Genomic DNA, 27,833 nt, shown 5'->3' with positions numbered 1-27,833 from the left:
CTTGAGGTCTGTCTTCTGTAAGGTCGTGGTATTTCACTGAGTGAGGACAATTCCTGCAACTGATGTTGACGTCTTTTGCCTATTTCTTGAGTAGACTGACCTCTTTAACAACTCTAGGTGTGACAATCATATGAAAAGTCCGCGACATGTAACCACCTCGTATCATCCAATTCCTGCGAGTTATGTTTTTAACTACACGAGATGACCATTTGTGAATCTGAAGCCTAGAAATTGGAAAAACAATACAAATTAACACTTTATTGCTAAACTAGTAGTTGCACGCGACTTCGTAAACACGGAATTTAAAAAAAATCTAGTAATTACAGCCTAGTGGAGTTTTACAACAGTGAAAGAATTTTTCAAATCGATTCAATAGTTTTTTTGAGTTAATGCAACTAGCTGTCTCCTGTGACTTTGTCTGCGCTGAATTAAAAAAAAACTTAATTTTTAGCATGTGTTCTACATCTGTGAAAATTTCATCAAGATCTGTTGAGCAGTTCCGGAGATATCTTCAAACAAACATACATCTAGACCAGTTATTGTCAAACTTATTTTCTTTCACCGCCCCCTTTGAAAATCAATTATATTTCAGAGCCCCCTAATTTTTATTCAGCCCTAAAACTTAAAAACCACAATTTCATTACTTTAATTAATTTCAATGCCCCCCATTTTTTGGGCCCCTTATCGCCCCCTCCTAGGTTTCAAACGACCCCAAGGGGGCATTATCGCCCACTTTGGGAAACACTGATCTAAACATTCGCATTTATAATATTAGTAAGATTACTTACTCTTCATCAAGTGGTGGATCTCCAGTGTCTGGTCTTCTTTCTGTCAATGGTTCACCATTATCATCTCTGGAAATTAATAAAATCAAATTTAACCAGTAAATAAATAAAAAAGATTAATAACGACAAGAATATGTACTTATTATAAAATATATATTACTAGCTTTCACCGACGACTCCGTCCGCGCAGAATAAAAAAAATGCACACAAGATAAAAAAGTTCCTATGTCCGTCTCCTAGTTCTAAGCTACCTCCCCATCAATTTTCAGCTAAATCAGTTCGACCTATCTTGAGTTATAAATAGTGTAACTAACACCACTTTCTGACTATATATATATAGAAGATTTCCGAATAAATTTTGCAATGTTTCATTTTTTAAGTAACATTTACTATTAACTTTAAAGAATAACAAAAAAAACAAAGTAAATTGGAATACATTTTCAATATTACGACATTACAGTCGAACCTGGATAAGCAAGAAACCTCTATAAGCGAGAGTAATTATCCCAACGGATCACCTCCAGAAGTGAGAAATTCGGGTTAGAGAGAAACATGTCTAAACGAGAAAATTATCGCGGTCCTTTGAACTCTCGCTTATCCAGGTTATACTGTAGATAGTTATTTTCAGAATAAACATAAATGAAAATAGATAGACCCTCAAAAAAATATCCATCATCCTATAAATCAGTCAAAATATACGAAAAAACATTACTAACATACTAAAGTAAAAAAAGTGTCGTGACAACTTTTCGTAAGAATTTTTTCCGTCTAGCTCACTTTCACAACGCGCGATAAGGAACTTCGTTCCAATTATTTAACTTACCTATAAAATCCAAACAACGACACACTGAAACCCAAAGCGTGCAACATCTCATGTTTTACAGTTGACAAGACAGATGGCAGATCTCTATAGTTTGTAGACAATTCTCCAGGACAGAAATTAGCATGTCCAGCTACTGGTCTGAAAACACATAGAAAACACTACTTATTACTAAAAAAAAAAAATCCATGACACCTTATGACACTCTCAGTCAACTTGTTAAAATCGATCCAGTCGTTCAAGTTAGTTATCAAAAGGTGGCAAACGAGCACCTGGATTCGCCGAAATAGCGAGGCAACTGTTGCCCATAGACATCCGCAAATGCAAATGCGTTACCTTTAGACAACAGAGAAGGGACGCACAGAGAGATGATATTTCTCCTTCTTATGGGTCCCCTCTTCCGCCAAATCCACTTCCCCTTCCCATCCTTTCCTAATAAGAAATGGGTGGGAATGTAAAGCGGACTGAAATGAGTCCTCCAGCACCATAATCATCAGACTGTACTTGGAATTGCTTCCACTTGACACCTGTCTTCTGTGTGGTCGTGATCTACAACTGTTAAGACATAAGTGTTAGCAGGACAGATATACCTGTCTAACGCAGATTCCTGTTGACAATGCGACGCGTACGCAACAGTTAAACCACGCCTACATCTCTCCGTCTCTACCGCACTCACGTATAACACGAAGTCAGTATCTTCTACCCCTGTCGCTTCTAATTCTTCTGTCGGTACTGTAAAATTTAATGAATAATTTGTTATCTTCTTTTCTATAGCTTCTTTTTTAATATAGATATAGAAGGAGAATATTTCTTCTACATATGAACCTCCATTGCCAAACCCACTTCCACTTCCCATCCTTTCCTTATACAAAATGGGAAGAGAAGGACTAAAATTAGGTGATGTTGTACCGAGCGAGAATCGAATCTGATCAGAGAAATTCAATAATTTTTTATCAGATTGAGTAAATTATATTCAATTGGTAGACTGATCACAAAGAGAAAAAGTGTTAGATATTGCCTCCCTTTTGCCACATTATTATACTAAGTTTGTGCCTTGTATGTGTGTGTTTTTTTGGTTTTTATATTTGTGTGGCAATAAATGTTTTTTCTCTCTTTCTATATATACTAACCTGTTGGTTCCGTAGTGTTATCGTTATTCGTCTCAGTAGTTAGTTCTAAGTCCTCTTCCAATTTTGTTGGCAACGCTCTGCAGTTATGTCCCGTACTATTACACACGTAACATGGCTGGAAAATAAAACGATGCAATCGTAAATATAGTGACAATTAATCGAGATACCTTTATAAACGAGTCATTGTGTTCCTGATGGACCTGTAAAAGTGAGAAAATATCGCGGTTAAACTCTCGCTTATCAAGATACAACTGTGTTGCTATTTTAAATAATTACAGTAGGTTTATAAGTAAAATTTTTCCATGGTAAAAAAATTCAAGATTCTGTGTTCACGAGAAGTAACCTGTAGGTGTTGATTCCCTTGCGAGTGTTTTGTTTTGAAAAAATAGTGGCATAAACGACTGTATATTTGGGCTTAGAAGTTTGATTTTTTCACAGCTCCATGGGACTGTAGACCTGAGCATTTAATATAAACTAGCTTTTACCCGCGAATGCACACAAGATAAAAAAGTTCCTATGTCCGTCTCCTAGTTCTAAGCTTTCAGCTAAATCAGTTCGACCGATTTTGAGTTATAAATAGTGTAACTAACACCACTTTCTTATATATAGATATATAGATTACAGCTTGATAACTCCATACGTTCCTGAGAGGGTCTTAACAGACAAACAGACGGATGTACATGAAAGTGATCCTATAAGGGTGCCGTTTTTTTCTTTTCGAGGTATAATATTAACTATTACTTTATATTGTTCTGTAGCTCTGACGTCATTTTACTGCAATATTACGTTATCATACACGAGTAGTTTTTATTGTATAATACATAAAAATAATCATGTTATTTGAATGGCGAATATAAAATACGAAATGTTATTTCGAAATGTAAATAACATCGATAGTGCTAACTTCAATATGATGCAGAAATGTTGATATCTGGATTACTAGCTATTGGTAAGTTAAGGTGGAAATCAATATACGGTCTAACCATTTTTGCATATATGCGGAATTATATTCAATGCATTTTAAACCAACTGACGTACTAATATAATGTATCTTATATATATAAAAGAAAGTCGTGTTAGTTACACTATTTATAACTCAAGAACGGCTGAATCGATTTGACTGAAAATTGGTGGGCAGGTAGCTTAGAACCAGGAAACGGACATAGGATAATTTTTACCCCGTTTTCTATTATTTTTTTATTCCGCGCGGACGGAGTCGCGGCTAAAAGCTAGTGTATACTAAACGAATCAACCGATTTCGTCCAAGTGAGGTAACATTTGATTCATATTTTTACCTTAAGTGTTATATGGTATATATAGGGTAGGTACATATAGGGTATAAGGGTATATAGTATGTTTTCTTTTAAAATTAACAAATATTTTTATTTTGTTATAAGTCTATGGTTATGAGTCTAAGGATTGAATGTCGTCGGTGGCTCAGGGGTTTAGCACTTGACATGTAATCTGCAGGTACGAATCCCGTCATGTACCAATGTGTTTTTTGCTTCACATATGTACATTTATCCGACGTTCTTACTGTGAAGGAAAACATTGTGATGCGTGCTCATATTTTAGAAGAAATTCAAAGATATGTGTGTAGTCGTAGTAGTGTCAATCCACACTTGGCCAGCTTTGACTATGACCTAGTCATGTCTAACTTAGGGTAGACTGAGACCCTTAGTGGGGATGTATAGTGAGCTGATGATGATGAAGGATCGTAATCGTAGAATAATTCTTGTACTTTTCATATACATAAATTAAATTAACTTTTCGGATCAATCTTAAACATCGGATATAGATTAGGGTCGTAACTATTACGAGTATATTAGCTATTGTATATGAAGTAGTAAATTCTATATTTTATTTATCTATTCCTAGAAATAATCCGACTTGTGAAGGAGCAATATTTAATATTCTTTAATGCTTTATAAATTTATCCGACGTTCTTTCGGTGAAGGAAAACATCGTGATGCTGCACATATCTGAGAAGAAATTCAATATGTGTGAAGTCAACCCGCACTTGGCTATGGTTGACTATGACCTAGTCACCCCTAACTTGGGTTAGGCTCCGAGCCCCTCAGTGAGGACGTATAGTAAGCTGATGATGATGATGATTGCTTTGTAAAATATTTAATTTATCACAAGGCAATTTATCAAGATACTAAGGTTCTCTTTTTTTATATATAAAAGAAGGGGGCACACGAGCATTGGGAACACCTTGTGTTTATCGACGCCCATTAACATCTGCAATACCAGAGGAACCGCAGATGAGTTGCCGGCTCCTTTGATGTTTAGGAATGCGATGATAAGGTGGCACGCGCTAGTAAGTGCCTATGCACTCTAAGAAGGCTTACGTCATTGGACGAAAATTGATGCCGACAACTTGTTCTAATCCTGTATATTACGCACAAGGCAATATTATTCAAATATATAAGACAGATTCTTTCTTCATTCATTCTTTCTTTTTCTCGTATATAAGAGGTATTCAAAATGTTCAAGGTATCGTTTAACGGTAAATTTCTTCATCTTTACCAGATCTGCCGTGTAGCATGGAAGGTAGCGTAGACCACTTGAGAATCACTTCTCTAGATGTCACTACTGAGCTATGACATTTATTGTAGCCACAGATCATGTTATGAGACGCAATATTAATTAAAAGCACGTGCTTTTAAGATCAGATTTCTAGCACTAAAGGTGTTGAAACACTAGATCGAGACGTTTTATTTTTTTTCTACATGTGTAAATAATGTTTCTTTTATTATTAAGTCTTACTAATATTTTATTATAAATGTGAATGTCTTGTTGTCTAGATGTATGTGTTAGAAGGTATCTCCAATACGCCTGCATAGATCTTTTGAAATTTGGCATAGATGTAGTACATAGTCTGGAAGAACAAATAGGCTTATAGTTTTTAATTGCACGATCCCCATGTTTCTTGACCACTAGTGTAACGCCAGCTTTATTTAGGTGTCATAAATAAGTCGCAATTGTTATTGTAATAAAGATGCCTTTTAATTTGTTCACACGTCTATTTCCGAAGTACTTCTGTATAAGGCCATTCATTACATTTGTTTTTCACACAATTCAATATCAACGATAGATCGATAAAGTTATGTGACTCGGGCATAAGTCAAACTAAACTATTATAGCACACTAGCGCCCCCCTGTCAATATGTAAAAAGTAGCACAAATTACTTATGTATTCCTACAAAAATGTTATGGCAATTTTTGGACATTGACAGGGGGAGCACATACAAGTTTTAGAAGTTACCAGTAAGCAAAATTTTCCTAACTTCTTTGACGTTTGTTGAGTTGATTTGCAACTTATGACCTGAGTTCTTATAGTAATTTATTACTATTTAAATTGATACATACAAAACATATTATCAAACCTACATGTCATAATATCACGTGTGATATTTTTATAGAATTTAAAAATTATGAAAATGGCAACATCAATCTATGCACTACCGCTCCTTCATTAGTCGAAATATGATGCTGTCAATATGACATTGTTATTTCACGTATTTTCCGTCTGCCAAAAGATCCTTGTCGAACTTTACCGAACTGTAGCCGTTTATGTTTTTTTTTTGTCATTTTCATGTATGTGAAGGTTTTATATATATTCTGATAGAACTAACCGCGATAGCAGCGCCTCTCACAGACTCATAACCTAGTCTCATTATAATAAACTTTGTTACAGGTATTCATCTACTAATAACGACCAAAGCATCATACTCTCTAGTATTACTGACAGCAAATTTAGAAGACATAAAGAAGATAGCGAGGCAATTCGTCTCCGAAACAGTCGCGGACCAAATTGGAAAATTATTCATACAAACTAACGTTAATCATAACATTAGCATATCAGAAGAGAATAACCTCAACGATGATGTTAACAAAGTATCCAGAGAAGAATTCGAAATGCCCAAAATTAATAAAACATCAAGCGAAGACGTCGAAAGTATATTAAAGGAAGTAATGCAAAGAGTAAAAGAAATGAAAGACGACTTTTATGTAACTAAAAGACAAAAGGAACCGGAAAAAGTGAAAAGAAAAACACAAAAAGATAACACGAAAGCGAGCACAAAAACATCGAATCATTATACGTACGATTTTATACTAACACCGGAGAAAACTAGAAAACCAAAATACGAATGGAAGAAAGGTTTAAATTTCGATTTCCTACCAACGCCTAATGTATTTAAACAAAACGAAATATACAATACATTTACGAGAGGAGCTATATCTGATACAGAAAGTAATAGCGTTTTCAATAGGATAGATAAATTATCATCAGAACATGAAATGGATAGAAGATTTGAGAACAATTTCAATCGATTAGAACCTAAAATACAAAGATTAAAGTATAAAAAACCTGAAGTAACGAAAAGAAATAATAAACGTGAATCAATTAAATTACGTACAGATAATAAAATAGAATCTAATGTATTGGATTATAACGATAAGTCTATATATATTAAAAAAGAAATTGTAGCAACCAGTGGACCTATAGAACTTCTAGGAGTAACAGCTCTGAAGGAAATATCATCTTCAAGTGAATATTCTTTAGATAGAGAGAATAAAGACAAGAATATGAACGTTGATTTGTATTTTAGAAAACTGTTAGATTCAAAATTAAAACAGTACAAAAATGATACGAATGAAATACAAGCACAAATTGCGAATATCAATTTTAATACGTCGAATAATTTCGTTAAAGATATAATAACAACTAAAGAATTACCTTTAGATATAACAAAAGTAAATAGTACACAATTCAGAAGAATAAAAGAAAAATCTCAAAATAACAGTGTACCTTATTTAGGTGAAAGTTATGAATTTTACTATTCAAAATAGAATTCAAATAAAAATAATATTATACGAAATATAGATAAAGCAAATAATTTAATAAATAAACAACTAATAAAGTCTGTTATTTTATAATTAAAGTAAAAGTATTGTTAGAAAGAGGATATGTAAGAAGGGAGTGAATTAAGATATGTATGGAAGAGTCACAATGTAGAAAGAATGTCTGTTATTTAAAAAAAAATCACTTTTATCTGATAAACAAAAAGTTTCTGTTCCTGGGTATGTGCGTTCTGTTGTGATCTGTGGACCTAGCACAAATGTTCTCATTGACAAATTTTGCGCAACAATTATCGGGCGTAAAGTACACCAAAAATCTCATCTTACTGTTACTAAAATAAATGCGAATATTTAGATGGAAGGATGGAAGTTTGTTACAAGGTATCTCCGGAACGGATCATCAGATCTTGATGAAATTTGTCACAAATGTAGAACATAGTCTGGAAGAACATACAGGCTACTTATTACGTTTTTTTTTTAATTCCGCACGGACTGAGTCACGGGCAACATAATTAACGATGGATACGATGACGATTGTCACAATATTCCTGCTAGGTCCAATTTTAATCTTTGTCAGAGGATGGGATTCATAGTAAGGGGAAATATTCTCTTTCTATGCGTCCCCTCCTTTGTAGATTAAAGTTAGGTATCACATCTTCAATTGCAGATGTCTATGGGCAGCGTTCGCTTCGCTATTTTAGGGGAATCAGGATTGCTTGCTCGTTCCCAACTAATTATTTTAACGAGTATATTATTCTTCATAAGAGTGTCATGTCATATGGGGTACTGGTATTTTTATCGCTCTTTTTTATTATTATTATTTTAAAATAAATTTAATTACTTACGCAAATATTTCAAGTTTTAAACATTTTCTAAATAACATGTCTATATGACTGATGTTACCTTTAAAATGTATTTCCCTAAGGTTTAATAACTAAAGTTTGGTCACACCCTGTCTAGTTTATTTTTAACATTTGAGCAATTAATTGCTTTTTAAAGTTACGTAAATTAATCCATCGTTTGCCTTACTAACGTTAATCTTACTTCTTACTAATATTATAAATGTGAATGTTTAGATGGATGGATGGATGGATTTTTCCTTTAAGGTATCTCCAGAACGGCTCAACGGATCTTGACGAAATTTAGCATAGATGATGAACATAGTCGGGAAGAACACATAGGCTACTAATTAAGTTTTTTTAAATGCCTCACCATCTAATTTTTAAGTAACGAGCGACAGCTAGTTAGTAATGAAATTGCATATATAACAGGATATGAGTAAGTCCATACAACTCTAACAGCTAGTAGAGTTGTATGGAGTAGTTTTTACATACATACTGTAATGACACAATGTAGAGAAAAGGGGAGGATGATCAATATTACTCTACCAACATTACCCTCCTTATAAGGCACAAGTTTCTCTTACGATTAAATGAAATTAACACCTTTCAATTGTTGCCAGTTTACATCTAGACAAGTTTTAATTTTTTTTATGTAATACTAGCTTTTACCCGCGACTCCGTCCGCGCGGATTAAAAAAAATGCACACAAGATAAAAAAAGTTCATATGTCCGTCTCCTAGTTCTAAGCTACCTCCCCATCAATTTTCAGCTAAATCAGTTCGACCTATCTTGAGTTATAAATAGTGTAACTAACACGACTTTCTTTTATATATACTAGCTTTTACCCGCGACTCCGTCCGCGCGGAATAAAAAATGCACACAAGATAAAAAAGTTCCTATGTCCGTCTCCTAGTTCTAAGCTACCTCCCCATAAATTTTCAGCTAAATCAGTTCGACCGATCTTGGGTTATAAATAATGTAACTAACACGACTTTCTTTTATATATATAGATATAATATGTATAGTATATAATATCGAGATCAACGAATACCATATATATACTTACATTCAGATGATATTCCGGTACTCTAACCTCTCCGCACATCGTCTCAGCGTTACAAGCATCAATACAATGTGATCGACCACCACGTATGAACACTTGACGAGTAGGACATTTTCTGTAACAAACAATTACATAAGAATACAAAAATAAAAGGTGAGAACAGTGGTAGAGGCAGGGCTAGGGTAGGGTTAAGTAGGATTACATGTCAACTGTATAAATTTGCTCTGTCATCATGAAAATCGCAGCAACATTACTCATGACGATCTCGATAAACAGATTACGAACGAATGGCTTTAGCGATGACAGAAATGTCGGCGACTCGCGTTGTCTACGAACGTCCACATTGCATTCCTTAAGTCGCTTAGCGACTGAACTCGCCAGGTTTCAAAGATTTACTTTGCTTGTACAGTGGACCCCCGGTAATCCGGCAAACATTATGCAGGGCAGTGTCGGACTATCGAATTTGTCGGATTATAGAGCACTGCCTAAGACCCCTATAGTCCGGATTTTTTTACGAAAGTGTACCTTGTAATCCGACAAATTACATATCTAATGACAAGAATCTATATATTATACGTACATATGTATGTACTTTGAAGTACAAATCAGACTTAATTTATGTAAGTCGAATTTAGTAAATTAAATAACAATTGAGAGCTTACGTATACGAAAGGCTCTTCCTATACCTGATACTGATTATTTAGGTCGGTTGTACTGTGTCGTGTGATGGGAGCCACCTCGCACTTTCATTACATCTTCTAATCTGTATGATTCAGTATTAAAACTAGTATATACTGGAATAATCCATGTTTTGTTTGTTCCGTTTTAAGAATTCCTCTTAGTTAATCAGACGATAAGATTAAATGATGTAATAATTGCTTTATATTTGATAATAAAAACGTTTTATAGTACATCTGTTGACACTTCGTTAACAAGATGGCGTGCCAAATCAAATGCCACATCTATTTTTTTCTTTCTACCTTAAGGCAACTAGGTTTGGCATAGCCTTTTCATGGTCCTAGGTCGCACTAAAATATATATAGTGCTACCTGTCGACCCCGACTCTGTCCGCGAGGAATTGAACAAAAACTTTCTTAGTAGCCTATGTGTTCTCCCAAAAATATGTGTGAAGTCAACCAACCAGCACTTGGACAGCGTGGTTGACTATGGCCTTGTCAACCCTAAGTTAGAATAGACTCCGAGCTCCTCGGTGATGAGGTAGCATATGTGTTCTTCTAGACTGTATTTTACATCTATACCAAGATTCATCACCGTTCATAGCCGTCCTAGAGACACCTTCTAACAAACATCCATCCATCTAAATATTCGCATTTATATTAGTAAGATTACCTTTTGATATCTCTTACGAAGATTTGCTTTAATATGTATAACAAGTATTGGCCATTTACATTTTCAACTACTTGGAAATATTGACTTAAATTTAAACTTTATTAAGTTACCAAGAACTGATAATAATATAACAGCAGATTTAACTACGTAAAGATTTAAGAAAACATAAAAAAACGTTATTTCAAAAATCTTATTTAAAATTTTCGAAACAACGCCATCTAGTTCAAAAAAATGAAACAAACGAAAAATTTTCAGCTTTCTATAGACGTATTCAAATTACCTACCAATTCAACATAACCATATCAAGTAGATAACATAGGAAAACAGTAAAAAGTACGTCCGGAGATAATCTTATCAGAAATGATAACTGTATGATATGATACAGATATGAAATTTATTGCATTACAGTACTAGAGACTTCAAATATGTAAAAGTGTGATAAATGCTAAACTGTTGACAGCATACTCTAGATCTATTGTGAATCTGGTACTATATACTACATGGTTACATTAAAAAAAACCATTGAAATGTAATTTACAAGTATATAAGTGTTGTGATCGTGGTATACTTAGGTGACAGAAATCTATAAAGGTAATTTGTATAAAATATTATGCAGTGACGAAGTATTTTTTTTATAAAGGTGCCAGCTGAAAACCAGCGCAGGGGCAGTTTAGTCTGTCCCTGCTTCGCTGAGCTGGCTCACTTTTGCCACACTTTGTGCCTTTTATGTGTCTGTTTTTATTTTTTTGATTTTATATATTTTTTTTGTGTGTGCCAATAAATGTTTTTCTTTCTTTCTTTCTTCTTTCTTTCTATTTGTTACCTTGATTGTTATCACTGTTTTGTCAACTCTCATGATAGGTATGATGTTATGTTTTATACAAAGATTTCGGTCTCAGAAACCAACGTTTAGAGATAGACTAATAATAGTAGAAAATAGTAAATAAAATGTTGCATACATTGCAAATGATTTTCACAGCATAAACAACAGCTAGCTGCATCAAAAATATTTACATTTATAAAGCTCCAGTTTGTATGCAAATTCGGTTAATGCCATCCTTTTTACCATGCCTTGGTGGTGATTAGGGTAGGGGGTTTTAAACAGTGTTATGTGAGATTCTGTAATTGTCGTCTGTGACGACTCATTTCGTTAGGCGACCCGTATGGTCACCCAACCAGGGCGCTGGATAATGCAGTTTACTTACAAATCCACGTACATAAAAACAAAATTATATACGCCGGGTAATAATAAATATAATTAATTAATTCCAGAACGATATGTCAACACAAAATCGTCCATACCAAGGTTACCCGTATGTGAATCCTGTTGTCATAGACGTGCCTTCAATCGACCCCACAACTGCGGGTAGATGGACCAACTTACCACGGAGACCTATCGGAGGAGTAATTGAACGACCAGGAACGAGTAGAGATAATGGTGTGAATGAAATACGAGTAAGTCATACAATGATTCATTAAAAAAAAACAATAAAAGTAACTTAATAAATAACGTTAACAGTGAAGGGAAACATCGTGCTATAAGCACATTTCTAGTAATATCTGTTTGTGCTTAGAGCTGTGAAGCGTATGACTGAGGCCTAGTCTTACTTAGTGCAGTGGGGGCCATGTTGAATAAGGCCTGGTCTTACTTAGGGGAAGCTCGAGCCTCCACACACAGTACGTGTAGAAGTTTACGTCTAATACTAACTTTAATTTTCAGGCTGAAGAAGTTGTGAAAGATTCTTCTGAATCTGATGTAAATAGAACAGAAGAAAATCCTGTGGTATACATTGATGTACCGGAAAGTGGTGAAAGTAGTGTAATTGAAAGCAGTAATAGAAATGAACAGAGAGAAGAATCTTTTGTACAGGTAACATTCTTCTTAAATAAAACCTTTGATTCAAAACAGTGAATGTCAAAATGGTGCCGTAACTTATGAGTCAGGCAGACGGTGGTGTTGTACTATAGAGATACTATGAGTTCATAAATTGAGATAGACATGTAACAGATGGTTACTTGAAACCAGTGACATTTTGAAAGGGGTCTATGTGAAAAAGAATTAGAAGTAGTGAGAATTTAGTTTTGTACAACCTTTGTACTGCCACGATAAAACAGGACTAGTAGCTTTTTTATGTCATAATAACCTTTAATGGACGGAGATGACGTACAAAAAGAGAATATTTTCCCTTCCTATGCATCCCCTTCTCGGCAAAATCCACTTCCCCATTACACAGATTCCTTGTAAGAAAAGGGTGTGAAGGGAACGTGGATTAAAATTGGACCTACGGCTCACACATCACCAGAAGAAACCGGGAATTGCTTCCATTTGACGCCCGTCTTCTGTGTTGTCGTGGTATTGCACCGAGCGAGCCGCCCATCCGTGCAACCATCAAAAAATGTTCTTGTGGGTTCTACCACTAAGCTAGTCTTATAGTAAAGTAACATTTTGGTAAATTTCAAGAGAGCCTCGGTGGCGCAGCTGTTAAGCAACTAACTGAACCGGACCTACAAGGTCCAAGTTCGACTTCCGCCTTGAACCATCACAGTGGGGAACAAATAAGCTAAAAACAGTCAATATTTCAGGAAACGATACTCTACGATCCATTCAAAGATAGGAGGATTGAACTGCGAGTTACGGGTGATGAAAGTGATGAAGAACCTTCTAGATATCCTTCTAGTGGTGAACAGACCTCTAGACCTGTACCACCTAACACCTTAAATGTTGCATCACCTGGCAGTAGCTCTGGTAAGTCAAACTTTAAGTTGATCCTCAAATTATTTGATAGTACATTGTTTAACGCCTTTGATTATGATATTTGACATTTATATTCATAATAATATATAGCTTTGTCAAAAATTTTTGATCGTTTGCTAAACACATTTTAAGCCTTTCAAAGGACATTAGTCAACCTCAATTTTAAGTATTTCATAAGGCACTCTCACAGTACAGACATAGTTGAGAGGTCTACACAAAAAGCAGAGATGCCTCCAAGGCGAGAGGAGACACAATATGCTGGGACTTTACTGGTCACAAAATTCAATATGCAACGCGGAAAATAAAATAAAGTGGAAACCTACTTCACACTATTTTCCTCATAAAGTTTGCTATGAGGAAAAAAGTGTGATTCCTACACTTCATTCTACTGTCATTCCTACGCTACAAAATGTTCACAACAATCACAAACACAAAATTATTCGATGACACATCTATGATCTCATGAAATGAACCTGATGAAACCTCTATAATCTATAGAAAAATGGCACGACGATATGTAAAGGTTCGCCATCACTGCCATTGTCCAATTATTAATTACTATCTAATAATTTACATATCTGTCGTTGTCAATTTTCCAGGCTACACAACATCACCAACATTTGGCACATCAACAAATCCTAACCTACCAGGTCTAATGTCTAAAGAAGCTGGATATTACGGTCGACAGACACCAGATGATATGTTTCCCTTAGGACCAATACCAGTGTCTGAGTTCCCAGAACCTCCTCCCGCGTATACTGAAATAGACAGAGTGAACCAAACCGATCGAGTAAACGAACCAACGCCACCTAGAACGGAAGTTATCACTACAGGTAAATGATAACAGATAGTTTTTACAGTTTTAAACATAGATTATTTTTTTGCTTCGGATTTTTGACAAAATTAAAAAAGGGCGGAATCTCATTTGTTCTTAGAGACTATGTTCTATATCAAATGTGTTTAATCGTTGGAGAGTTATCGAATAAAAACATAAATCAAACTACCCCACAGGAACCGTACACATTTTTGGGATTATAGTTGGCACCGGTGGCTCAAGGATTAAGCACTTGACTTGCAATCTGCAAGTCCTGTGTTCGAGTCCCGCCATATATCAATGTGTTTTTCGAGTTTAGAATTATATATGTACATTAATCCGAGGTTAACATCGTGATGCAACCTTCACATATCTGAGAAAAAATTCAAAAATATGTGTGAATTCAACCAACCAGCACATGGCCAGCGTGGTTGACTATGGCCTAGTCACCCCTAAGTTAAGATAGACTCCGAGCCCCTCGGTGATGAGGTAGCATATGTGTTCTTCCAGACTGTATTTTACATCTATACCAAGATTCATCACGACCAATGCAGCCGTCCTAGCGATACCTTCTAACAAACATCCATAAATCCAAACATTTACATTTATAATATTAGTAAGAAGTAAGATCAGTTAACTTCAGTTACAGATTCGACTACAACCATACGACCAGGTTCAGATAGAAAACTATTGCAATGCCCACATTGCAATCAAAGAGTACATTCTCTTGTTGTGAGAGAAGTTGGTGCTTTCACACACGTATTGGCTATGATCTTCTTATTTTTATGGTAAGATTTTACCTACACAAATACTATAAGTAATATAAAAGTCAAGATGTCAGCGTGGATAACTTCTGACACTTAGGGCCTTCATTGTTACGGTCTGTGTAGATTTACTCCGCCATCTTGAAAATCGCAGTGACTTCTCACGACGACTTTGTCAAATAGGTAGCAAGCTTGTTTTGACAATGAAAGAAAATGTCGGCTTCGCGTTCCTCTGTATGCATCTCTGTCATTGTATTACGTTAGCATTTAAAATCGCCAGGTTTCGAGAGTAGGTATCGCGAGAGTAATATAGCCTTGTGTACGAAGAGCCTTAAATTTGTGTTATGCACAACGTCTCGTGAAATCGAGCAGCAATCAAATTTCATCATTGTTAAAAACCGATTTTAAAGTTTTTCTTTTGTCAACGAAAGAATATTCTTAAGCTAGTCCCTTGTTTAAATTAAATTTTTAGATTCCCATACCCCTTGTGTATGTATAAATCTTATAAAATGTGTGTATGGGCTTACTAGAAAAGTACTAGGACTTAATAAGTCATACTAATCATACATTTTCTCTTACAGTCTAATTCCAATTGTGATTTTAATCTACTGCATGGACTGTTGCAAATACAAGAACCACTACTGCCCGAACTGTAACCAACTGATCGGATACGAGATACCCATACTATGCCAACAGATGGCGTTTGTTTGAAGTCTACATAACGCTTGTAAAATTCATTTCCAGAGAAATGCAACTTTGGCTTACATAATCTCTGTGAGGATTTTGACTGAGTGAGACAACGCTATATATTAGTTTCAATTCAAGGCGTTTTGTTTGTTAATAAATGTATTATAGTGTTACAAATTTATCATGGCATTGAGAGGCGCTGCTGTCGCGATTAGTTCTGCCAGAATATATGTATATATTCAATACTAGCTTTTACGCGCGACTCCGTCCGCGCGGAATAAAAAAAAAAGAAAAGAAAACGGGGTAAAAATTATCCTATGTCCTATTCCTGGTTCTAAGCTACCTGCCCATCAATTTTCAGTCAAATTGATTCAGCCGTTCTTGAGTTATAAATGGTGTAACTAACACGACTTTCTTTTATATATATAAGACTAGCTTTTACCCGCGACTCCGTCCGCGCGGAATAAAAAAAAAAAAAAAAAGAAAACGGGGTAAAAATTATCCTATGTCCTATTCCTGGTTCTAAGCTACCTGCCCACCAATTTTCAGTCAAATCGATTCAGCCGTTCTTGAGTTATAAATAGTGTAACTAACACGACTTTCTTTTATATATATAGATATAGATAAGATATACACCGGCAAAGATATGTGACCCGGTGGGAATAAATCAAACTAAATTATGACAGCTCACAAGCACCTATCAACGAAAAATGTCACAATATCTTTTATAGTAAGAGCTATAGCACATATACGGTAGCATGTAACTATGATGTCATATGATGAAAGTGTCATTTTATTTTGAACGGATTGTACCTCACCTGTTAAGTTTTATCGGGCCACCAGTCTTTCGTACTTTCAACGCTTGCTCCCAAAACTTTACCGCCTCTGGTAATATTGTGTTCTATAAAAGAAAAGAAAAGATTTAAATAAAAGAAAAGATATGCACAAATAAAAGAAAAGATTAATAATCAAATACATCGTTAATTTATAATTAAATAATTATAAATTATGTTTAAATAATTATAAATTATAATTAAATAATTATAAATCAACGATGTATTTCATTCATGTAAATGTAATTATAAGGAAATATTGTTTCGGAGAAACTTAAAAGTTTGAGTAAAATTACACTGTTTCCCATTGGATTGATCTCCCTACAGATAAATTGAGCCATTGGGTTTTTTTTGGTTTTATAGCCACAAAGGCCCAATAGGAAACACTGAAATTAAAAAGTAGCTGTCTACTGGCAACATAATTTCTTAAATCTGTCCAAGTATATATTAGTTTTATAAATATAAAAAATTAAATAAAACTCACATTAATCATGTCGAATTTCTCCGGTTCTAACCTGAAAATATAAAAAAATAACAAAATCAACCAAGAACGTTACTAATATTATAAATGCGAATGTTTAGATGATGGATAGATAATGATAATGAGAATGATAATGATGATGGAAAGATGATAGATGGATGAATGTTTGAAGGTATCTCCGAAACGACTGCACGGATCTTGATGAAATTTCTCAGACATGTAGAACATAGTTTGCAAGAATACAGTCTACTTTTTAAGTTTTAAGACAGCTAGTTAATCAATACATGCCAAAATATATCCCATTCTTATGCTTTCACCTCAATCAAAAAGAACAAAGAAAATAAGAACTAAAATTAGGTCTTCGGAACACAGAGATCATCAGACTGTACTTGGAATTACTTCCACTTGACGCCTGTCTTGTGTGGTCGTGGTATTTCACTGGGCGAGCCGGACAACTCGTGCAACAGATATTGTTATTGCTAGCGTCTACTACAGTTATATATCTTACCTATATACAGAATGATCATAAAATATACTAATTCTAAGTGGCTGGTCGATACTTCTTCTTTTAACTAGATGTGCTGGCTCTATATGAACCCCGCGGACTACCTGGAAAGAAGAGAAAAGAAGATTATAGAATGCAATATAAGAATCTTATTAATCTATATCTATCTTATCTATATATATAAAAGAAAGTCGTGTTAGTTACACTATTTATAACTCAAGAACGGCTGAATCAATTTGACTGAAAATTGGTGGGCAGGTAGCTTAGAACCAGGAAACGGACATAGGATAATTTTTACCCCGTTTTCTATTTTTTATTCCGCGCGAACGGAGTCGCGGGTAAAAGCTAGTCTATCTTATATATATATATATATATATATATATATATAAAAGAAAGTCGTGTTAGTTACACTATTTATAACTCAAGAACGGCTGAATCGATTTGACTGAAAATTGGTGGGCAGGTAGCTTAGAACCAGGAAACGGACATAGGATAATTTTTACCCCGTTTTCTTATTTATTTATTTTTTATTCCGCGCGGACGGAGTCGCGGGAAAAAGCTAGTATTATAAATGCGAATGTTTGGATAGATGTTTGATAGAAGATATCTTCAGAACGGCTGCATGAATCTAGATGAAATTCAGTATAGATATAGAACATAGTCTGGAAGAACACATAGGCTGTCTTTTGTCACGGAAATGTGTAAGATTCCTGTGGTATGCGAAGCTTGAGTTGCCAAGATATTTGAAAATACGCTTGAAAGCTTGTGTAACATAGTTCACAATGATAGATGAATGTTGGGATTCGAATCCACCACCACTAAATGGCTAGTCCGTAGACGTAACCATTAAGCTATTTGCGCTTCTGTTTTAAACATGTATTTAAACAGTGGAAACTTACGTTAATGTAAATAAATATAACAATTAAGGAAGTGCTATAACTGTAAAAGGCCATTTTTTTTAAACACAATAAATTGCATTTAAAAAAATCAATTACGTTTTTTATACCTATCACTTTACAATTTAATAACCGAGACTTTTTTTGACGTAATTAATTAAAAAAAAAACAGCCATGTTCGAGTCTGATTTACGCACTGAGTGTTCCGTACAAAACTGTAGGTATAAGTAAAATTTACTGTTTTCACAATTTTTCCTTTATCTCTTCTATAAGAAGTTGCTTCGTACCAAATTTCAAAATTCTGAGGTTACGGGAATTAAAAATAACACTTAAATCACGTTTATGTGTTTTTCCAGGCTATGTTCTACATCTTGGCCTAATTTCAGAGAGATCCAAGCAGCCGTTTTGGAGATACTTTCTAACATACATCCATCCATCCATCCATCTAAACTTTCGCATTATAATATTACTAGCTGTCACCCGCCACTACGTCTTAAGTAGTACTTAATAAGTAGTCTATGTCTTCTTCCAAACTATGTTCTACATCTGTGACAAATTTCATCAAGATCCGTTGAATCGTTTCAGAGATATCTTCATCCAAATCATAACATCCAAACATTCACATTTATAATATTAGTAAGAAGTAAGGTTGTGCTTATTTTGTCTTGTTTCGAACTCGGAACACAGCGATGAAAATCTTTAACCACTAAACTAAGTAATACGCAATAACATTTATATCGGAATTAAATAAAAACCAATATTTTTCTATGATTGAAAATAAAAATACAATAAAAATGTCGAGCAAAATGTTACCCTTTGTTTTATTTGCTTCTACGCTAGTGCTTTGTCGTAAGTATTTTTATTATTTTGTTCTCAGAATAAATTTAACTAGCTGCCGCAAGCGACTACGTCTACGAGGAATTAAATAAAAACATAATAAGTACCCTATGTGTTCATTCAGGCTATGATCTACATCTGAGCCAAGTTTCATCGAGATTCTTTGAACCGTTCTGAAGATACCTTCAAACAAACATCCATCCATCCATCCAAACATTCGCATTTATAATATTAGTAAGATGGTAAGATTATTTACTATACTCGCAAACAGTACCAATACCTTTTTTTTAAACCTTGATACAAACATTTTTTATTTATGACAGATTTTTGGAACGAAGTTCCTTATCGCGCGTTGTGAAAGGGGGCTAGACGGAAAATTCTTACGAAAAGTTGTCACGACACTTTTTGCTATATCACCATGGCAACGACGTGACAATATATAACGAAAATTCATAGAAATAAAATGTACTTCTTGTGAAGACTTAAGATTTTTATTCATAGAATAAACATTGGTTCCTTCACTAATTAATTGAAAGGAACTTCGTTCCATCCGGGTGTCCCAACACACCTCTCAAGTTTTTTTTTTTAAATTTCTTCATTTAGTTCTGGAATATATCCGAAACAAATAACCAAATAATATCTTAATTAGTAAAACTAGCTTATAACATGCCTGCACACATCATCTACCTTCCCGTCAAAGTCCTGTCTAAATCGGTCCACCCGTTCCGGAGATGACCCGGACATACAGACAGACAAAATTGTAAAAATTGTTTTTCCATTCAGCAAATACATCACCTGTATGATTTTTTTTCGAAATTACTTGTGTTAGCCAACTTGCAATAATGGATACAAAGAAATTAGTGATATAATTATCAACCTGAGTTCGTACACTGCTGAACGTAGGCCTCCATCGATTGCCTCATTGGTCCTATGTTGCCACCAGTGCACTCCCGCAACCTTGACCAAGGTCATCAGTGAACAATTTTAATGAAAATTTTCTTAAATCCAAACAAAGGACAAGAAAATTTTCCAAATCCTTCAGAATTAATTTGCTGTTACGTTATTATATTCTTCAGTTAATTTCCACAGAAACCTCCAAAGTTGGGAATCAATGGGACGGAATACAAAAGCTTGTAAATGCAATCAATAATCATAATAAAGCTTATTTGAAAGAACGAGACGGAAACAGTGATTGGTTAGAAGAAGAAAACGATTCATTATCAGCTCCTTTTGGTAATTTTTTTTTCTAGTATAAGGTACCCAAAGCGGTCACTTGAAATCACTAAAGTTGCGAAGTGACTTTCCATAGACATCTGCATTAAGTTGGAAAAAAGCTTTATCTACCTTTAAATAACAGAGAAGGAGATACCGCTACCTCCACACCTCATAAAACTTACATACCACCACAAAGAAGACAGGCGTGAAGTGAAAACAATTACAGTCTTATGAGTGTGCGCGCCGGAGATTTAATTTTAGTTAACGTTCCCTGCCCACCCTTCTTATAAGGAAATGATATGGTTTGGCGCATAGGAAGGGGAAATATCCTCTTTCTGTGCGTCCCTTCCTCTGTTGATTTATGGTACGCAACGCATTTATAATTCCCACCCTTTTCTTATTAGGAAAGCATGGGAAGGGGAAGTGGATTTAGCGGAGGAGGGGATGCATAGGAAAGAGAAATATCTCTTTCTGTGCATCCTCTTCTCCGTTAATTAAAGGTAGGCAATGCATCTGCATTTATGAATGTCTATGGGCAACGGTCGCCTCGCTATTGCGGCGAATCCAGGTGGCCGTTTGCTCATTTGCCACCTTATGATATAAAAAAAAAATACGGATGTCTATGGGCAGCGGTCGCTTCACTATTTCAACGAATCAAGTGGTCTCTTGCTTAATTGCCACCTTATGATGTAAAAATAAAAGTTTAAATTTCAGAGGACTTAACAAAGAACGAAGTAGGAAGTGAAACGGATTCAGCAGATATTATAAAGAGGCAACTTATATCTTCAGAATTAAATCAATTACGTAACATGAAATTAGAATTAGAAAAAGATTTGAAACATAAAAAAAATACAATAAAACGAAAACCGGATAACATAGCAAAGAAATCATTGGGGAATTTCAAAATGGAACGTAAAGAAACAATGGTAACCCTACCAATTTTAGATGACAACAAAGAAGAACATGATTGCGGTGATAAATGTACAGATACATCTGAATTTGACAAACTTATAGAACCTAAAAAAGGAAATTATAAAGATCTTATAAAAGTTATAGCAAAACAATTGCAAGTGGTTGAGAATTTCGTTGATTATTTAAAAGAGGAAAAAACTATTGGAAGACAAGGAAAAACTGAATTTGATGAAATTTTAGAATCAATAAATAATAAACCTATTGTCATTAAAACAACAACCGAAGCAACGACAGTAGCAGAACAGCAAGCAGCAATGGTGACATTTATAGACGAATCAGATATAAGAGATGCGTTAAAGAATGATCCCTTAGTGAAGAGGATTATAAAAATAGCTAAGAAGAAACGTGGTGAATATATGAAAGATTTGGAACATTCTTTAGCGTGACTGTATCCACTCTGATAATTAGAAATTCTAAAAAGCTTAATAGATAGCTCCTACGAGTAAGGGACAATGTACAAATTGACAAATTTTTCAGGAAAGGTTCTAAAAGTTTCAACCGTGTAGGAAAATAGTCCGCATACGCCCTTTTACTTCAGCAAAAAAAAATTGCACCTGTAAATGTGTATTTTGTTTACTGCATGTTGTTAACTAAATATAAACTAAGTGGTAACTTTTATCCATCTTAATATTAAATGATAGGTCAGAAGTACGTTGGTAGATTGTCAAACTTATACCTTAGTTTTACCTATTACTTACGGATTTCCTTTTGTCATAATTCTAGTAAACCTTCTAGCTTTTTACATTCATACATACATTTCCTACCACTTCTTAGAATCGTATTAATTTACTATTCCATGATTCATTTCATTTGAGGTCTCCAAAACATTTTTTCACTAAGTCGATCTTTGTACTATTTCAGTGATCACTCCCTTTTTATTAAACTCTCTTTTAGCTATCCATCTCTTTTTACCCGTCTGACAAGAGTTTTTCATGAGGATGTTGCACTAATTTTATGTACTTGGGTTTATACATTCCATTGTCACCTATAGCCTAAACAACTGAACCGTTTTTGACTTGTACGATGTCATTTAATACTTAATCATCCCTTGAGTGTCACTGAGGTAGGTCAGTCAAACAGTCATTCAGATATTTTGGGTATTTTAATTAATATAGTGTTTGTCCTGCCTGTGACCAAAATCTCCATTTGTCAAAGATAATCATAAGCTCACTATACGTCCCCACCGAGGAGCTCAGAGCCTACCCCAAAGTTAGGGGTGATTAGGCCATAGTCAACCACGCTGGCCAAGTGCGGGTTGGTTAACTTTACAAATATCTTTGAATTTCTTCTCAGGTATGTGCAGGTTGCATCAAGATGTGTCAAAGATAATGACGGGGACGATATACAGTGTTTTTGGTCTCAGAAACCAACGGTAAATTCATATTGTAATAACAACAATACATATAACATGGCTTTCAATAGAATTAAGCACAGATCCTCGGTTGCACCATAGAATGACCTTTACATGACGCTCATGACCTTTAGAATGTCTGCGAGCTAGTGATGTGCCGACTACACGATATCGATAAATAAATAAATATTGTTAAAACCTAACAAGTAATTCCTAAGAAACGGAATTCTTGACACGTTTGGACTTTCTGAACTTCCGATACTTAAATATTTGTTTAAACCTTAATAATAATAAAATATTTAAATTCTTATTGCTGTAAATGAACGAAACTTATATCGTTCTTTGTTTCAAGCAATTAAATGCGTACTTTATAAACAACTGGTTGTGGCCCGCGATTCTATCCGCACGTAATTAGAAAAACTTAATAGAGGTATGAAAAATAGATAGTAGCCGATTTTCGGACCTACTGAATATGCATACGAGTATAAAATTTGGTAAAAAACGGTCAAGCCATTTCGGAGGAGTATGGTAACTAACATTGTGACACGAGAATTTTATATATAAGATATACAGTAAATCAGATTATTTCGTTCAAAGTATTTCAAAATTGATTCAGTAGTTGTTGAGTTTATACAAAATAAACAATTAAATTTATCATTTAACAAGCTGTTGTCGCGATCCCGACCGAACAGCATTAAAAAAAACTTTATAAGCAGTCTATGTGTTCTTCCAGACTATGTTCTATAACCGTACCAAATTTCATCAAGATCTGTTCAGCCGTTCTGGATATACCTTCTATCTATCCATTGATGTTCTGAACTAGTATTATAAATGAGAAAATTTGAATGTTTGTTAGAATGTATCTCCAGAAGGGCTGAATGGATCTGAATTAAATTTGGTATAGATATAGAACACCATCTGAAAGAACACATAGACTGCTTACTAAGTATTTTAATCTGTGCGGATAAAGTCATAGACGATAATTAGTTTTTAAATACAAATGTAAACAAGACTTCGACTTTACCATTTTGATAAGAAAAAAAACTTGAGAGGTGTGTTGGGACACCCGGATGGAACGAAGTTCCTTTCTATTAATTAGTGAAGGAACCAATGTTTATTCTATGAATAAAAAACTTAAGTCTTCACAAGAAGTACATTTTATTTCTATGAATTTTCGTTATATATTGTCACGTCGTTGCCATGGTGAAGTAGCGCTCATTCGTCTATAGCAAAAAGTGTCGTGACAACTTTTCGTAAGAATTTTTTCTGTCTAGCCCCCTTTCACAACGCGCGATAAGGAACTTCGTTCCAATATAAAACGTTAAACATCACTAGAGGCACATCGATAGTTACAACAGATTCAAAACATACATGAATGCTCATCTCTATAAGGGCTTGGTCAGTCAGATTGTAGCGAAGTGCAGAACAGATATTTGATTGTAATATTAAGCCTTATCCCATTGAAACAAGGTTTATTTTTACTTAGCATCTCTTTTTTATCAAAAGCAAGCGTATAAAAATGTGAAAAATAAAATCAAACCTTATTCCCATCGTATTAAAATCTGCTCTGTTTTCCGCCCTAGTCTATCTGAACCCTTAAAAAGAATGGATAATGTTCCCAGTATTAAACGTGCATACTTGAGATGAACAAGTCGTCAATAATTAAGTGAGGTGAGGTGCAACAAAGACAAAGAAGCTGAAAGTTCGGGAGTTAAGGCTTGGGATTGAGGAAAGTGGAGTATTTTATTCAAGGCCACGTCACTCTAAAGACATAGCTTCCAATAATCGAATGGAATTCAAACATATGCCCTCATATTAACAATCTGTCTTAACTGGTGTTAAGACAGATTGTTAATATGACAATTATGACAATCCAAAACCGTGTGGTTTTCGCGTAGCTTTTGACCGCGTACCGCCGCGTTGTGGAATGGTCTGTCCTCGACGGTATTTCCAAACCGCTACGACTTAGGTTCCTTTAAGAAGCGAGCGTATTACCATCTCAAAGGCCGGCAACGCATCTGTGATTCCTCTGGTATTGCAGATGTCCATGGGCGTCGATGAACACCTTGGTGTTCCCGCTGCTCGTTTGCCCCCTTCTCTTATATATTTTATATATATATATATATAAAATAGATATTATAGTATAGTAGATAGATAAACATTTGGACATAAGAGCTAATAAAATAGATAAACTAATATTGTATGCCATAAATTAACTACGTAACATCTAGCAGCATGTCAAAGGTTAATAATGTAGCACTTTCACACTTCGGATTTAGTACCCCATTTTTGAGTTGACACACCGGTGACAAGAATATCTCTCTATTTGATGTGCCAACTGAAAAGTCGAGTACATTAAAACCAGAATAAGTGCTGTAAGAAAATAAATCTTAAATGGGAAGCGAATTTAATTCTTTGTATATAGCCTTAATAAATCGTGACTTGAAGTCACGTCTTTATAAATATTTTACAAATAATCGTAGATTCATTCTGAGAATTAAGAAAATATTCGTAGTTATATGAAATTAAAACTCTATATCCTTACTTCTTACTAAACTTACTAATATTATAAACTAGCTTTTACCCGCGACTCCGTCCGCGCGGAATAAAAAAAATGCACACAAGATAAAAAAGTTCCTATGTTCGTCTCCTAGTTCTAAGCTACCTCCCCATCAATTTTCAGCTAAATCAGTTCGACCAATCTTGAGTTATAAATAGTGTAACTAACACGACTTCCTTTTATATATATAAAGATGCGAATGTTTAGATGGATGGATGTTAGTTTGAAGGTATCTCCAAAACGGCTGCATGTAGGGTTGCCAGGCGTCCGGATAAAGCCGAAAATGTGTAGGCTTTTTGATTGCGTGTCTGGTGTTAGGCTTTACATTTTCCAAACGAGAGTGTACCTATTAATACTGAGACAAAATTCTAAATAATACAGGGTGTCCGACCTTTCTACCCAAATGTCCAGCCAAACTGGCTGGTTTGTCCGGCTAGTAGGTTTGACCTGGCAACCCTAGCTGCATGGATTTCGCTTAAATCTATATCTATATATATAAAAGAAAGTCGTGTTAGTTACACTATTTATAACTCAAGATTGGTCGAACTGATTTAGCTGAAAATTGATGGGGAGGTAGCTTAGAACTAGGAGACGGACATAGGAACTTTTTTATCTTGTGTGCATTTTCTTTTTATTTCGCGGGGACGGAGTCGCGGGTAAAAGCTAGTTTGGAATAAATGTAGAACATAGTCTAGAAGAATACATAGGCTACTAATTACATTTTTTCTTAATATCGGGCGGAGTCGCGGGCGACAACTAGTCTTATTTAAAACAGCATTATACAGTATTTAGTTACTCTTGTTGAAACCATGATAAGAAATGCCAAGGTTCTTCAAGATGCGATAGCGCGTCTTTTGTTTAAATAAAGGTACATTGCATACACTATTATAGGTATATTAGCTGTCGCCCGCGACTCCGTCCGCGCACAGTTAAAAAAAATGGGGGGGGGGGGTTATGAAAAATAGATGTTGTCCGATTCTCAGACCTACTGAATATGCTCACAAAATTTCATGAGAATCGGTCAAGCCGTTTCGGAGGAGTACGGGAACGAAAACTGTGACACGAGAATTTTATATATTAGATATTGTAGTCAGGACAGAATACGAAATAACGCAAATATTAAGGAATTAACTTTCATCATCAGGTCACTATACGTCCCCACTGAGAGTCTTAGAGCCTTCCCTAAGTTAGAGATGACTAGGTCATAGTCAACCACAGTCAAGTGCGGGTTGACTTCACACATATCATTGAATTTCTTCTCAGATATGTGCAGCATCACGATGTTTTCCTTCACAGTAAGAACGTCAGATAAATGTACATATGTAAATCGAAAAACACATTGGTACATGGGATTCGAACATAGGAACTGCAGATCATAAGTCAAGTGCTCCTATGCTCTATACTGTACATCCTAAAAATGCACAAAAGCATTAAGTGCTCATAAATCAATGATCAATTTCAAACAGGTGTAAAATGTTTATCTCAGCTGTAGCATTGTTTTTAAATTATTATTGTTTGACATATAAATATTTACTTTTACACCAGTTATTTATACAAACGGAACGAATGTTTATTTGGAATATAATGAATGAGTTAAGAATTTATCACTAAAACAAACCCGCGACTTTGCCTGGTTATAAGATGGCAAAAGAGCAAGTGATCGTTTAATTTTGCTAAAATAACGAATAGACTGTCTATAAATCAGGCAATATGGATCTCGTTTAAATCTTACTCATATAACAAATGCGAATGTGTTGGATGGATAGATGGATGTTTTGTTTGAAGCTACATCTCAACGGATCTCGATGGAATTTGGCATTGATGTAGAACATAGTCTGGAAGAACACATAGGTTACTTATTAAGAAGTTGAAGTCACGGTCGACAGCTAGTAATCTCAATATCTTTAAGTCTGCAAATTGATACGATTTGTGGTAAATGCGAAGACGTTTCACACATCACTGAATCAAATAATTAATTTAATCAGATTAATTAATATCATAGAATCAGCGAAGGGGAAGACAAGAATTGTGTTCGGGTACACACGGTGATGAGAGTTGAAGGAGGTATACTCGTAGTTGTCAGTCAGTCTTCTGTGTTCTGTGCAAGATATGCGTGCTAAGACATGTTGCTGTCGATTGTAGCATCCTAAACGCGGCTGAAAGCATCGGCAACAGCAAGCGGTGATCGCAAAACAATGCCGTCTGCAGTTTACCGTGTCCTGTGAAATGACACATTAAAATCCGAAACATTTTCCCTACGTTTACATGTGTTAAAGTATAATGATTAATTAAATTCAAGTCTCA

The 27,833-nt window shown here is 34.9% G+C and overlaps 2 protein-coding genes across 4 annotated transcripts in view; one reads left to right on the top strand and one right to left on the bottom strand.

Moving 5' to 3' along the window:
• The window catches only part of LOC123722740 (leishmanolysin-like peptidase), a 55,571-nt gene that overhangs the window by 5,246 nt on the left and 22,492 nt on the right, over positions 1-27,833 (bottom strand). For both annotated transcript variants that reach the window (XM_045685292.1, XM_045685293.1), the window contains exons 2-10: positions 17,702-17,802; positions 17,197-17,227; positions 16,698-16,780; positions 9,513-9,624; positions 2,736-2,850; positions 2,196-2,337; positions 1,609-1,746; positions 789-854; positions 101-224 (exon numbers count right to left, since the gene is read on the bottom strand). In XM_045685292.1, the coding sequence (XP_045541248.1) occupies positions 101-224; positions 789-854; positions 1,609-1,746; positions 2,196-2,337; positions 2,736-2,850; positions 9,513-9,624; positions 16,698-16,780; positions 17,197-17,227; positions 17,702-17,802 (912 nt within the window). The remainder of the gene's footprint in view (positions 1-100; positions 225-788; positions 855-1,608; positions 1,747-2,195; positions 2,338-2,735; positions 2,851-9,512; positions 9,625-16,697; positions 16,781-17,196; positions 17,228-17,701; positions 17,803-27,833) is intronic.
• On the top strand, positions 11,278-15,992 carry LOC106710419. 2 transcript variants are annotated; one of them, XM_045685295.1, is made up of 7 exons: positions 11,278-11,450; positions 12,132-12,314; positions 12,580-12,729; positions 13,443-13,605; positions 14,214-14,447; positions 15,078-15,216; positions 15,774-15,992. In XM_045685295.1, exons 2-7 carry the CDS (start codon positions 12,138-12,140, stop codon positions 15,901-15,903), a joined length of 993 nt encoding a protein of 330 aa, XP_045541251.1. In that variant the 5' UTR covers positions 11,278-11,450; positions 12,132-12,137; the 3' UTR covers positions 15,904-15,992. The 2 variants fall into 2 exon arrangements, with proteins under 2 accessions (XP_045541251.1, XP_045541250.1); XM_045685294.1 differs by having other exon boundaries at positions 15,072-15,216.

This window comes from Papilio machaon, chromosome 29 (assembly GCF_912999745.1).
Source record: "Papilio machaon chromosome 29, ilPapMach1.1, whole genome shotgun sequence".
NCBI lineage: Eukaryota > Metazoa > Arthropoda > Insecta > Lepidoptera > Papilionidae > Papilio > Papilio machaon.
Note: the sequence above shows the minus strand (reverse complement) of the source record. Positions and strands in the feature narration are given on the sequence as shown.